The 12,309-nt window shown below is 40.4% G+C and overlaps 1 protein-coding gene across 11 annotated transcripts in view; it reads right to left on the reverse strand.

Moving 5' to 3' along the window:
* CELF1 (CUGBP Elav-like family member 1) overlaps positions 1-12,309 on the reverse strand; it is a 103,931-nt gene that overhangs the window by 11,725 nt on the left and 79,897 nt on the right. For 7 of the 11 annotated variants that reach the window (XM_038407725.2, XM_038407728.2, XM_038407724.2 and 4 more), the window contains 4 exons: positions 6,939-7,052; positions 6,531-6,731; positions 5,439-5,582; positions 373-541 (listed from right to left, as the gene is read on the reverse strand). In XM_038407725.2, coding sequence (XP_038263653.2) covers positions 414-541; positions 5,439-5,582; positions 6,531-6,731; positions 6,939-7,052 — 587 coding nt within the window. In that variant the 3' untranslated portion in view covers positions 373-413. Of the gene's footprint in view, positions 1-372; positions 542-582; positions 2,758-5,438; positions 5,583-6,530; positions 6,732-6,938; positions 7,053-12,309 lie in introns of those variants that run through there. The other 4 variants (XM_038407729.2, XM_038407726.2, XM_043516306.1 and 1 more) reach the window with 2 other exon arrangements.

Genomic DNA, 12,309 nt, shown 5'->3' on the forward strand with positions numbered 1-12,309 from the left:
CTCCTCCTTCTTCCCTCTGGTGTGGTGTCAGTTCTGCTGTTCTTTTTGTACTCCCGCCCCCTCCCTGCCCCAAGGTAGCTGGCATTGGTCCTTCTCAACACACACTGGATACAAACACAGCAAACTTCAAATAAGGAAAAACAACAACAAAAAAAAAAACACCTCAGTGATATGGCACCTAAACTCCAAAGTAAAATACTGGAAACAAAATCACAAACTTGTCCTCCATCCGAAGCAGAAATCCCAGCGAATGCTGCAGCTGAGTCTTCAAGGGGAAGATGTGCCAGCTAGAATGGCATGGATCAGCATTCAGGACTGTAAAAACACAGCCTTAGGGCTTCGAATCACTAAGTGCGCTCCTCCCCAACTTACCAGAAGATCCTTCTCCCTCCAGTCCCAGAGGGGAGGGGCGCTCAGTATGGCTTGCTGTCATTCTTAGAGCGCTTGAGCTGCACTTTCAGACGCTTCATACCAATCTGAAAGCCATTCATTGACTGGATGGCAGCCTGTGCAGAGACAGGATTGTCGTAACTTACAAAACCTGGGCAAAGGAAAAATACATAATTACAACATGCTCAAGATCCCAGACAAGTGGATAAGACCCTGCTTCAAGATCTGCACGCACCCAGGTTATCTCAAGGTAAACAGGTTTGCATGAAATGCCATTTTCAAAATCTCATAACTTCACTAGATCACTCAGGCACTTCTCAAAGGTTCCTGGCCAAATTGTAGATTTTTACCCCAAGCCACTTTGGCACAAGAGCTGTTGTTTAAAAAAAAAAAACAGCACTACAAGTTTTTTTTTGTTTTTTTTTTTTTAAACAGACAGGGAAAGGTTTTTCCACCAGTCTCGTCAGAGTCAAACATAGCTTACTAATTTTTTGCTCAAACTTTACAAAAAACTCATCCCTGGGGAGAGACCAGACTTGGAAATATTTAGTCCAAAAGATGAAAACTTTGGAAAGTCATAAATAATTGCAAACAGGAGCTCAGCATGGAAATTCTCATGTAACCCTAACTATAGCTATTGACCATGTTTCAGTTATGAGAACAAAAACTGATTTATTGGGCATAACTGAAACCTAGCTGGTAACTTTTGTAACAGGAATGTCAGGATAGGAGAGGTAAAAGGGGAAGAGAAGTGGCATTGTATATTAGAAATATTTACATGCTGAGGCACTATGATTAGACAAACAGTAAGTATGTTGGTAAAATTATTTGAGTAAGGCCACAATGATAAACAGTGGGCATTTGCTAGAGACCCCGAAGAGTAGAGATTAGGAAGGTGAAATGAGCCAGCTCTCAGGGTACTTGGGACCACAGGATACTGTACTCAGAAAGGCTTAACTACAGAGATCTCGACTGGGTAACAAATACACCTAGCATGTTTCAAAGAGGTTCCTTAGTTATTCAGAGAAAAACTTTACTATCATAAAAGTACAGATTCCAACCAGTGGAGAAAATGCCTTGGAGGACCACAGTATAGAGAAACTGACGGAATGAATGACAATAGGTGAGCTTTGATATCAGTGAGCACAAACTACTTTGCATCCAGCATAACAAAGAATGGGTGCACACAGAATCCAGCAGTATAAAGGGACTAGATCTCAGAAAGAAGTCTAATAAGATGTAAAAGGAGAGGAAGTGTTAAAATCCACCAACATGGAAGATGGCTGGGTAATTGAAAGACATGATACCTAAGGCAAAACAGACTATAACTTTGTTGAAAAAACAATATAAAATAAAAGCAGCAGCCAGGGTGGTTTCATGAGGAAGTATCTGCAATCTGAATTCAAAATAAACAAATTACTGGAAAAGGAAAAAAAGAGGAAGGCAAAGAAAGAAGTTTACAAAAGTTAATTAAAGCTGTGAGTGGACAGGGGGAAGTAAGAGGAGCCAAAATGTAGAATGAAATATACTAACCAGGGGAACTAAGGAGAATACAAATGTTCTTACAGATATATAATCAGGGTAAGCAGTACTTGGGAGAAATTAAGTGTATTAAGAAGTGAGGAAGGAGATGAAAATTATCCTAAAATAGCCAAGATAATTAACTCCTTTTTAAAGTTTGCCTTAGAAAAACATTAACAAGTAAAGACAACTGGGAAGTAAGAAAGATATATAGCAATAGATATTGACTAAAAACATAAGGGAAAACTTAAGTATGTTCACATTTTCTTAGTAAACGGGGTCAGATTAGGTGCATCCAAGGATTTAGTGGAGCTAACCAAAAAAATTACCAAACCACTCACTTATTTTCAAGTATTATAGGTAACTGGAGAGAGATGAGAGAAAATAAACATAGTCCCAATCTTCAAAAAATGAAATGGGGCATCCTACTAATTAGGTTCCTGTTAAGTATAAAATTCTATCCCTACTAAAATAATAGAACAAATATTAAAAGAAAAAACACTGCGGAACATTTAGAGGATAATGGTACCATAAGCAACAAAAACAGCACTGTGGATTTTCAAAACACAAATCTTGCCAGACAAACTTGTTTGGCTCTTTTAATAGGATTACAAAATTCGTTGACAGAAGTGCAGTTTTAGATATTTATTTTTATCAAGCAGACATTTTATTCAAAATAACTTGAATATGAACAACAACATGCACAGAACACTAGCCAGCTGAAAATACCGAAGTACTGAGTTGGCAAAATATTTCACGGAGTACCACAAGGAATCTGCTAGTTCTGCACTCACTAAACATCTTTGCTCATGATGTAGAATAGAGAGCAACTAGGACATTATGGATCTGGAAGGAGATGGAAATACTAGTGAAGACAAAGGAAGATACAAAAGGGAAGTAGAGAGGATAAATATGTGGGAAGAAAACAACAAAACGTGATAGCTTGGGATAATGCAGATAAACACATCCTTGGAAAAATAACCAAAAATCACAGTAATTGAAAAGAGAGGGAGAAACCAGGGAAGCAGTAATACTGTGAGAGACTCAACAGCACTGATGGACATGAAATTAGACGCAAGTTTCCAAAGCAAAAATGACCAGTGCAAATTTTGGGTTGAATACTACAGCCATCACAGTGCAGGGAAAGAGTAGTCCCATTCCCTAAGGCTCTAGTATGACCGTGCACCTCATTACCAGAAAAAATATCAACAAATTGGCAGGAGTTCAGAGAATTTCTGAGGAAAAAATCAACAGAACTATACACAGAAAGCACCATGTTAAGATTGCAGAGTTAAAATGCTCATAAATTAGGAGATACAAAAGTTATCTCCTAATCAACGACGATTTATTTGACCATAAATACTCTACATCCTGCATGTTTTATGGAATACGTTTAAAGATCAGTTTATATTAATCTCTATACATTTAACCAAGAAAAGAAGAATGGAAAATAGTATGCATGTTCAGTTGAGTTGAGTTGAGTTAACGCAGCTGGTGGACTCAACCTTAGTATTTCCTTGCTTTGTTATTTTAACATTACAGGGTCAAATTTGCGTAACTGCAGGGTTGTTTTTTAAGAAAAACAGAAAATACTGAACAGCTTTGCTTAATGGCGTTAGACTTTATACAATCCACATTAGGCTCTGAAATTCAATCTGGGCAATTCCCAGATACCAGAGTGATTGGCATGGTATAAAAATAAATAAATAAAATAAATTGCCTCCTTTGCTGCTGCTATTTGTTTGATTGGAGGAAGTATTTTGCGAGTTGAGTTAACAGGGGAGCAGTACAGCTGTTTACACTGGAGGGCTGGATGAAAACGCAGTGGTATAGATTGTTGTAGAAACATCTTTGAGACTGCAACATCCATTAAGCTTTTTCACACCCACACTGCTCTAGTTTCTATTGTTAAGGCAGGATCTGAGAGAATTTTGCTGTGCATAGTTCAGTGAGATGTTCACAATTTCTCTCTGCAGATTTTCCCAGGGCCCTGCTCAGGACAGGCATAGAGAATGTGCAGCAATGCCACAATATGAGCCAGGCTCTATTATGTTCTATGTAGACTTAAGCATGCTCAATATCATCTGCTAAGAAGAGAGAATATTTTCTTCCAAATCTAAGATGCAGCAAATTCTGAGGGAAGGCTTTTCCCCACACTTAGAACTTCAACCACTTATCCTGTAGTTCTGTTTAAAATCAGGATTTTCAGAAGAACCAGATTCTCTGCCATCTTCTACATTGAAAAAGTGGTTCCATCTCAATTAAAGCTTTAAGGACTTGGCTGAACTTTAAAAAATCCCCTTCGGACACAGACCAAGTATTGGGAATTTCAGTATGAGATGAATTTTTCACAAAGATATGTTTGATAAGACAGGAAATTATAATGGAAGCTATATTGCAACCTTAATAATGGATGTGAGTAGAATCCACTCTTGCTTGGCTAACCAACAACAGTCGGGATGGTACCGTAAGAACATTCTGCAGATTTTTCAAGGTGTAAACACTAATGATGATGAATTATTTAGGGCAGTACCTTGTGGCATAACTAGGAGTAATGGGATGAAATTTAAAAAAGGAAAATTCCAGGTGAATATCAGGAAAACCTTCCAGATAGTGAACTGTATTAGGCTGTGAAATAATCTCTTAAATGAAATGAGGTAATGCACATCACTTGCTCAAAACTAGACTGGACAAAGCATTAGAAAAGAGACTGTGAGGAACAATCTGTCATATGCGCCAGTAGGATCAGCTGCAGTTATCCCAATATGCAAAGGAGGCCCAGAAGATAACAGGATTGAGGGACTCTACTATAAGTAGGGCCCTACCAAATTCACAGTCCATTTTGATCAATTTCACGGCCAGAGGGTTTTAAAATTGGTCAATCTCACATTTCACAGTGTTGTAACCATGGGGATCCCACCCAAAAAGTACCCAGAAGTGGGTTTGATCCTCCCCCCAGAGCTGCCATGCAAGGGAAGGACAGGTCCTGTATCTCCCCAGTCCAGCAGGGGCTCACAGCTGGGACCTCCCTGGCTGGGGTGCTTCCAGGAGCCGGGGGAGGTGGATCTGATCTCACCCCTGCCCCCACTGCCATGCAAAGGAAGGACAAGTCCTGTTCCTTTCCAACCCAGCAGGGAGGTGCAGCTAGGCACATCTTAACGGGGGCACTCCCAGCAGAAAGGACGAAATCAGATTTCCTGGGAAAGGACTTATTTCACATTCTATGACACGTTTTTTCACAGCTGTGAAATTGGTAGGGTCCTAACTATAAGAGTTGCCCACACCCACATTATTCCAGCATCACCTCAGGCTACTGGAGTCCGAAGGCCAGGACTTTCCTAGACAGACTGACTATTGAGGTCAAAGGATAAAGAAAAATACCTCTGCCTATCTGACCACCGTATGCAACTGTCCGCCATCCCTCCATGAAAACCTCCACCCAACTTATTTTCTCCCAGAGAATGGCAGTGATATATATCTTCCCATTCTTCACCCCCTGCTACTAACAGTGACTGGAACCAACATACCAAAACACTTGCTTAGATTGGTCTGCTTGTCAATGAAAACCTTGGCGGAGACGACATTCCCAAATGGCATGAACATCTGCAGCAGGTCCTGGTCCCCAAACTCCTGGGGGAGGTGGTAGATGAACAGATTTGCTCCCTCTGGACCTTCAAAACATCCATCGATCAGAAACACAAATTCAGCAAAAGCATGGGAGGTTGGGCCCTAATCTCAAAGCAGAGACCCAAGAGCCATTCAATATAATTAACTTCGCCTTCCCCTCCCCAAGAAAGCAGTGAACTTCCTGCTAGGAAACTGGACCAACTTGATTTCAAAATAAGGCAACATGGTCTGTTGCTGGGATCAAATATTGAAAATGATTTTGGCTCCTTACCCACTGACTTTCTCTGATCACTACACTTCCTGCATCACACTGAAGTCAACATTGGCTCAGCAACAGAGATCTCTTTGTTTGCTGCTGCATGGGAGACCTAGGGGTATGCATCAGCCCAGGGTGCTGACTAAAATAAAACAGGTACTTATGCCAAGTCTGCAGCATGAGGAAAACAGCAAATTGAATATAAAGATTAAAATGCTCCTGATAGCCTGTATATTGCCAATGCCCTAAAACTCTCAGGTTCTGTTTTCTTGCCTCTGAGTCAATCCTCCTCCTCATTCCACCTGCTGCCCACAACACAGTCCCATAGTCCTCATTCTTTCACAGTCTTTCACTCTACATGCTAAATTAATTCAGTATGTGAAGTGTAAAAATTCCAGTGACAGGGATTGTTCAGAGTGATAACAAAAGGTAGAAATACAAGTAATGAAATGAAATTAAGAAAAGAAATCTCCCTGACAGTGACACGTTAGACTGTGACGATACCTCCCCCGAAAGGAATGTTTAAAACTGAACAAAGCCTCAGAGAAATCAACTATATGGAACAATTCTGCAGTGGTAACCCCAAATGGAGGAACTATAGGAGAAGTCTCACTCTAGCTTCTATGATTCTAGGAAGCTAAATACTGTGCATGTGGTATGTGTATAAGGTTCAGGGCTTACTCTTCCTCAAACCCCCACTCAAGCACTCAAGTCCTCTGCATAACTTTCCGCCTACCTTCTTTTTGACTTCCTGCTGCACCAATACTCTGTTGTGTTAACAGACTCTGGTTGTAGAGAGTGGGCAATGCGGCAGCAGCGTATTGCTGAATCCCAGAGTATGCCTGAGTGAGGGCCTCCATTGTGCTACCCGTGCCATTTGAGAGGCCACCACTGCCAAGTCCACTGCTGCCAAGTCCACCATTTAAGGCTGCCATCCCTATGCAAGAAAAGGGAAATGAACATTTAATAACTGAGTGGTGTGTCTGAGCCAATGCTATTCAACTTTCAATACACTTCACTGCTGTCAGAAACAAGCAACAGAGAACAAGCAGGAACAAACAGAATGGCTTATCCAGGAAGCAGCGGCACAACTACAGGAATTATAATCAGTCTTTTTTCCCTCCCTTCACTACATAGCGCTTACCTGCTAAAGAGCTGACATTGAGGCCTGCTGTAGCACCTGCTAACGTCTGCAGCGCTCCAAGAGAAGCCATTGGGTTAACCGAGGAGCTGCTACTTGAGCTAGGTGAGGAACCTGCTATTAAAATGAGAGAATTAAACACCAAACAATAACTTCTGCCCTTTATCATTCAAATCCCTCGTTAACCCATTTTTACTGCAATGCCTAGTAACTAGTAACAAATAACTAGTTGACAAGTAACTAGTCAACTAATAATGACTAGAGCAGGACAGTTGAGGATAGTTTACATTAAAAATCGGACAAGCTGCAGCCAGTCAACCCATTGATTGATGTGCATGTAGGAGGAATCCCTTTCCCGCATCTTTTAACTGTTTTTGTCTTTTCATATAGCAAGACCTCTTTGGGGGCAGGGACTGCCTTTGTGTGTCTATACAGTACCCAGCAAATTTTGGATGCTACTTAATATAAAACAACAACATAGTTAATAATACATTAATGCAGAGTATCTAAGCCAGGTCTGTATGCAACCAATGCATGATAACCAGCTGGGGTCGCCACCCCAATATAAAAATAAGTAGTGCTGCAATGAGGAATAAAAAAGTATCCAAGACTGTATTACTATCCATCCTTGGAAATCGCATGCAAGATATGAGAGAGAGAGAGAGAGGGAGAGAGATATCCTGGAGAGATTAAAGAAGGCTCCAGTCAGACCGAACACAAGGTTTTCCCTTACAGATAGAGCACAGAGAACAGATGCCTAGAATCCATTCCGGCAACTGAAATCATTTTCCACTATGGAATTCCTGCTGCAGCAGCTGGGGCTGAAGTCAGGGCCAGGAACAAACATCTCCAACACAAACATTCTCCTCCTCCATCACAAGAGTGTGATTGCTAATTGTCCTTTTAAGCAAAGAATCAAACAGGTTATTTATTAATCAGGTGTGGTCTCTAACACACTCGCAGTGCACACTGAATCCAATTCAACAACAGATAGAGTTAGTCACAAGAAATTGGATAGGGCAGCTGATAGGAAGCAGCCTGTCTCCTTCAGGTCAGTAGTGTCTGAAAAGAGATATTTCCAGGGGAATAAAGGTTCAAACCATAGGTCATTTGTATAGGTCTCAGCACTAGTGAGAAAGAGGAATCATTCTGTTATTACAGAGTTACCTCAGAGCCACCTTTTTGGATGTGACAGATCACAAGCGTACACAGGCTGACAAGCATCAGTGAGCGATATATCCTCTGACATTTTAGCATATTCTACTCAGTTAATCTCTTATGTTTCAATTGCACCTCAGCCAAAATGTTCTCAATGTGGTTTACATACTATTAAAACTGGTTGACGTTTTTCAAATTTTTGAAAAAATATTTTGTAAAAATTGTCACTATTTTTCATCCAAATCTATTCTACACAATTATCCATTAATCATTTCACCTGTCATCTGACACTCAACCACTTCTGGGGTGGTATATTAGCTATTTAACAGGGCACAGCAAAGCTACAAAACATTTTAAGGCAGAAATAAAGAATCCTGTAGCCAATAAAAACTAGGGGAATACAGGAGACCAGAATTTTAAAATCTGGATATCATTTTGTCCATGATACCTGGTCAACAAGACTACTCATTATAAAAGTTCCAGAGAACCTTTGGAGTCTAGTTAGAACCTCTGTTTTACATCTCAACTAAAATAATCCAACAACTGCATCCCTTCCTTAATGCTAAGCTGGGTTACTGTTTCCTTACTGACTCGGAAGGAAGAGGGCCACCTAACAGTTCAGAAATGGTATTAATTGTGTTGTGTCTAAAATGAGATTTACTTCTACAATGGTTAACTACTGAAAAGCTTTGTAGAAGAACGTGCCACAAGGCACGATTTGAACAAAGTTATTTGGAGCACAAGAAAGAGACTATTTCAAGAACAAGGAGTAGCACAAAAAAAGGAATGAAGCCAAGAGTGGAGAAGAATACATAAGGAACAGACATGAGAGAAGGGAATAGATGCCTTGTCTATATAAAAAAAAAAAACAGCACCACTTTAACTTAAGGTGTAATTTTAAACAAATTTGAGTGCAAAAGGTTGTGCGGACACTTATTTCAGTTTAGCTTAGTCATTTAGGATCTGTTTAAGCTAAATCAAAATAACCCTTCAAACTGAGATAAGTGAGCCCACACGGGGGTTTGCACTGGTTCAGCTAAACTGATGTAAAAACAAATTTAAATTAAATCAGTGTACCTTTCTCACATAAACAAGGCCAGGGTGAAAGCAGGGAGCAGTGGAATAGAATTAGGAAGAAATGTGAGCAGAGACGTAGAGAGGAGTGATGTTGTGCATAGTTTCAAAGTGAGGGACCATGAGCTTGAATTTAACATAGGAAAAGGGGAGCCAGGAAAGGGCTCTAAATAAGAGACTAGCATGGCCTGAGAGGTGTTAAAATCACTAACACTATTTAGGTTTTACTATTACACTTACTATTTGTATTGCAGTAGTGCCCAGAGGCCCCAGCTCCATTGTGCTATGCACTGTGTAAACATAGAACATAGACAGTCCCTGCCCCAAAGAGCTTACAGTCTAACAAGTACCACTAACTAGGCTTCATTCCACTTAGCTTGTAGGATCTGAAGAGATCACAGCCTGTAGTGGCAAGGTTGTAGATAATCCTCCCACTGAACTCACCACAGGTGATCTTCTCAAAGACCCTCCCAGTGACAAATGCAAGTTAAAAAAAAGGAGGAGATAATAGTGGAGATCAACTAACTGATATGTCAGTGGTGTCAAGACTCAAAGTTCTGTGATTAATTGTGAGGAGACATACCATGACACTGAACGTTTTTATAGGGCTTTACTTCTGCTTTTTTCAAAAGGATGACATTAAATGGCATATAAGCACAGTACAGCACAGGATTAAAACTGAGCCAGATTTTGCTAGGTCAGCAACCCCAGCAATCTTCTTGGGGCTGCTATCTTGTTCTCTAGAATCACAACTGTAATTTTTTAAGGTCTTTAGCCTTTGCAGTTATGCAGAAATCCCTGAAAACATGAAGCAAGTGTAATTGATGCAGTAATGTCTGCCTGATTCTGCAGAGAGCCTGAAACAATAGCTTTAAGAGATGTGAATTCCCCCATACATCTCCTTGGGATGGTCACTCAGAAGTCCAACAATGATTGTTTAAATATCAACATTTTACTATATTACAGTAGAACCTCAAGAGTTACGAACACCTTGGGAATGGAGGTTGTTCGTAATTGAAATGTTTGTAACTCTGAACAAAACGTTCGTTCAAAAGTTTACAACTGAGCATTGACTTTATACAGCTTTGAAACTTTACCATGTAGAAGAAAAATGCTGCTTTCCCTTTTTTCTTTTAGCAGTTTACGTTTAACAGAGTACTCTATTCTATTTGTCCCCCGCACTGTTTTTTTTGGTCTCTGCTGCTGCCAGATTGTGTACTTCCAGTTCCAAATGAGGTGTGTGGTTGACTGGTCAGTTCGTAACTCTGAAGTTATACTGTATGCTATTAAAGCACAGAAGAAAGAATAAGGAGAATCAGAGATCTGCGCAATCTCCTCTCAATGGCATCTCGTTTTGGCACTAGGAGTGGATGGCACTTGAGAGAAAATCACTATTTTTTCCTTCCAATATAACCCATAGAAAAGGCCAAAGGGCAGGAGCAGAGCCCTGGGATGCATCTGAGCCTCATCAAGAGGATGATATTCCTGCATAACATCTAAGCTCCACTGAGGGAAAGCCAATTCTAGACAGCCCAGTGTGGCACTGAAACCCTACAGGCCAGTCCCATTAAGCAGCAAAGACCAGCTTCTATTCTGGTGGTAGATATGGGACCCTAGATGGCTACTGTTCCGCTCTGCTGGATGAAGACTGTCTGCAGATTCACACAAACACCACTGTACCAGTTACACTAGGGCCACAATCAAGTTTTTTTTTCCTCTACACATGACAATTGGAAACATGTTTTTAAAGAAAGCTTAAATTCTGACATCTTAACAACTCTGGGAGTCAGGCCTTAGCTGTGTGTACACACACACACACACACACACCCCTTACTTTAAATCTTACTGAGTAAGAACCAAGCCTGACTAGCCCAACAGAGCCTGTGTGATCATATTGTGAGCATCTGTTGTGTGTGGAATCTCATTTCGACATCTCAAATGAGTTGAGCTTGACAGAGTAGAACCATTCCCCATAGTTCAAGCCCTTCAGTGCAAGGCAATATCTATGTTCTTAGATTATGCGCACTACCATGTTTTTATCTATGGAGGGACTGAAGCAGAGGACCTTGGGAATTCTCTCTCTCTTCCCTTCTATAGCCTGAACTCTTTGATGTGGATTTTAGGGTAAACATTTTTACTATAGGGTAGTCTGACAGGCAGCCAAAGTAACTGAAAGAGTAACTGTCAACTTTGGTGAACCATACCTCTCAGTAAAAAAAATTATGAGACAACTTCTCTGACAATGCATCCGATGAAGTGAGCTGTAGCTCACGAAAGCTTATGCTCAAATAAATTTGTTAGTTTCTAAGGTGCCACAAGTACTCCTTTTCTTTTTTCTCTGACAACAGGCGTTCTCTTGAAGGCCCTCTGAGCTTGAGTCTTCTTTAGGGACTTCCATAGATAGGGGAAGCCTTCTGATTTAAATCAAAACCAAAAGGTCCACAATTTAACTTCTGACCTTGCAACATACCTTTCCCATACCAAAGTTCCCAACCCAAGTTCCCATAAGTCTCCTTCTCCAACTAGCCATCTGGGCCTGCTGAGAAGTATGTATCTGAATCAGTACAATAGTAGATTGGTCTGGCAGACAGAGGTAAGCTTATCTCCTCTATAGATTGTATATTAGAGCTGGATGAGCAATTAGGTCTTTCCATGAAAAGAAAAACTCTCTGCTACAGACCAGTAAAGTACAGCCCTCTCTCTATGAATTTTAATGTGACCAATGGGGGTTGAAATCATGACAATCCAAAGCAAGAAATGGGCTCTATAAATAAAGGACCTCTTTCTTTTCCCGTGTCAGTGGTTTAGAGTAGGCAGAAGCAGCTTGCCCAGGCAAAATTTTGGCTTACACTGGTACTAAAATAGAGCGTGGCTCATATAATCTAGTTTGGGTGAATGTTTTTGCTTTACCATTTGTTATCTTTGTTAATGTGGATGTCTAGATAATCACATTTAACAAGAAATCAACAAGACAGTGCTTAAGGAGATCTTAGATGTTCTAATTTTATTACACCCATAATAAAGATATCTGAAAGAATATAAAAGGGGTAAGGAGAACAAAATAACTTTTTCTGTATTTGCATCCCTGCATGAGCAGCTGAGAGAGATAACGACTCCTCTCCCTAGCCACGCAATAAAACTT

Source organism: Dermochelys coriacea, chromosome 6, assembly GCF_009764565.3.
Source record: "Dermochelys coriacea isolate rDerCor1 chromosome 6, rDerCor1.pri.v4, whole genome shotgun sequence".
In the NCBI taxonomy this organism is placed as follows: Eukaryota; Metazoa; Chordata; order Testudines; family Dermochelyidae; genus Dermochelys; species Dermochelys coriacea.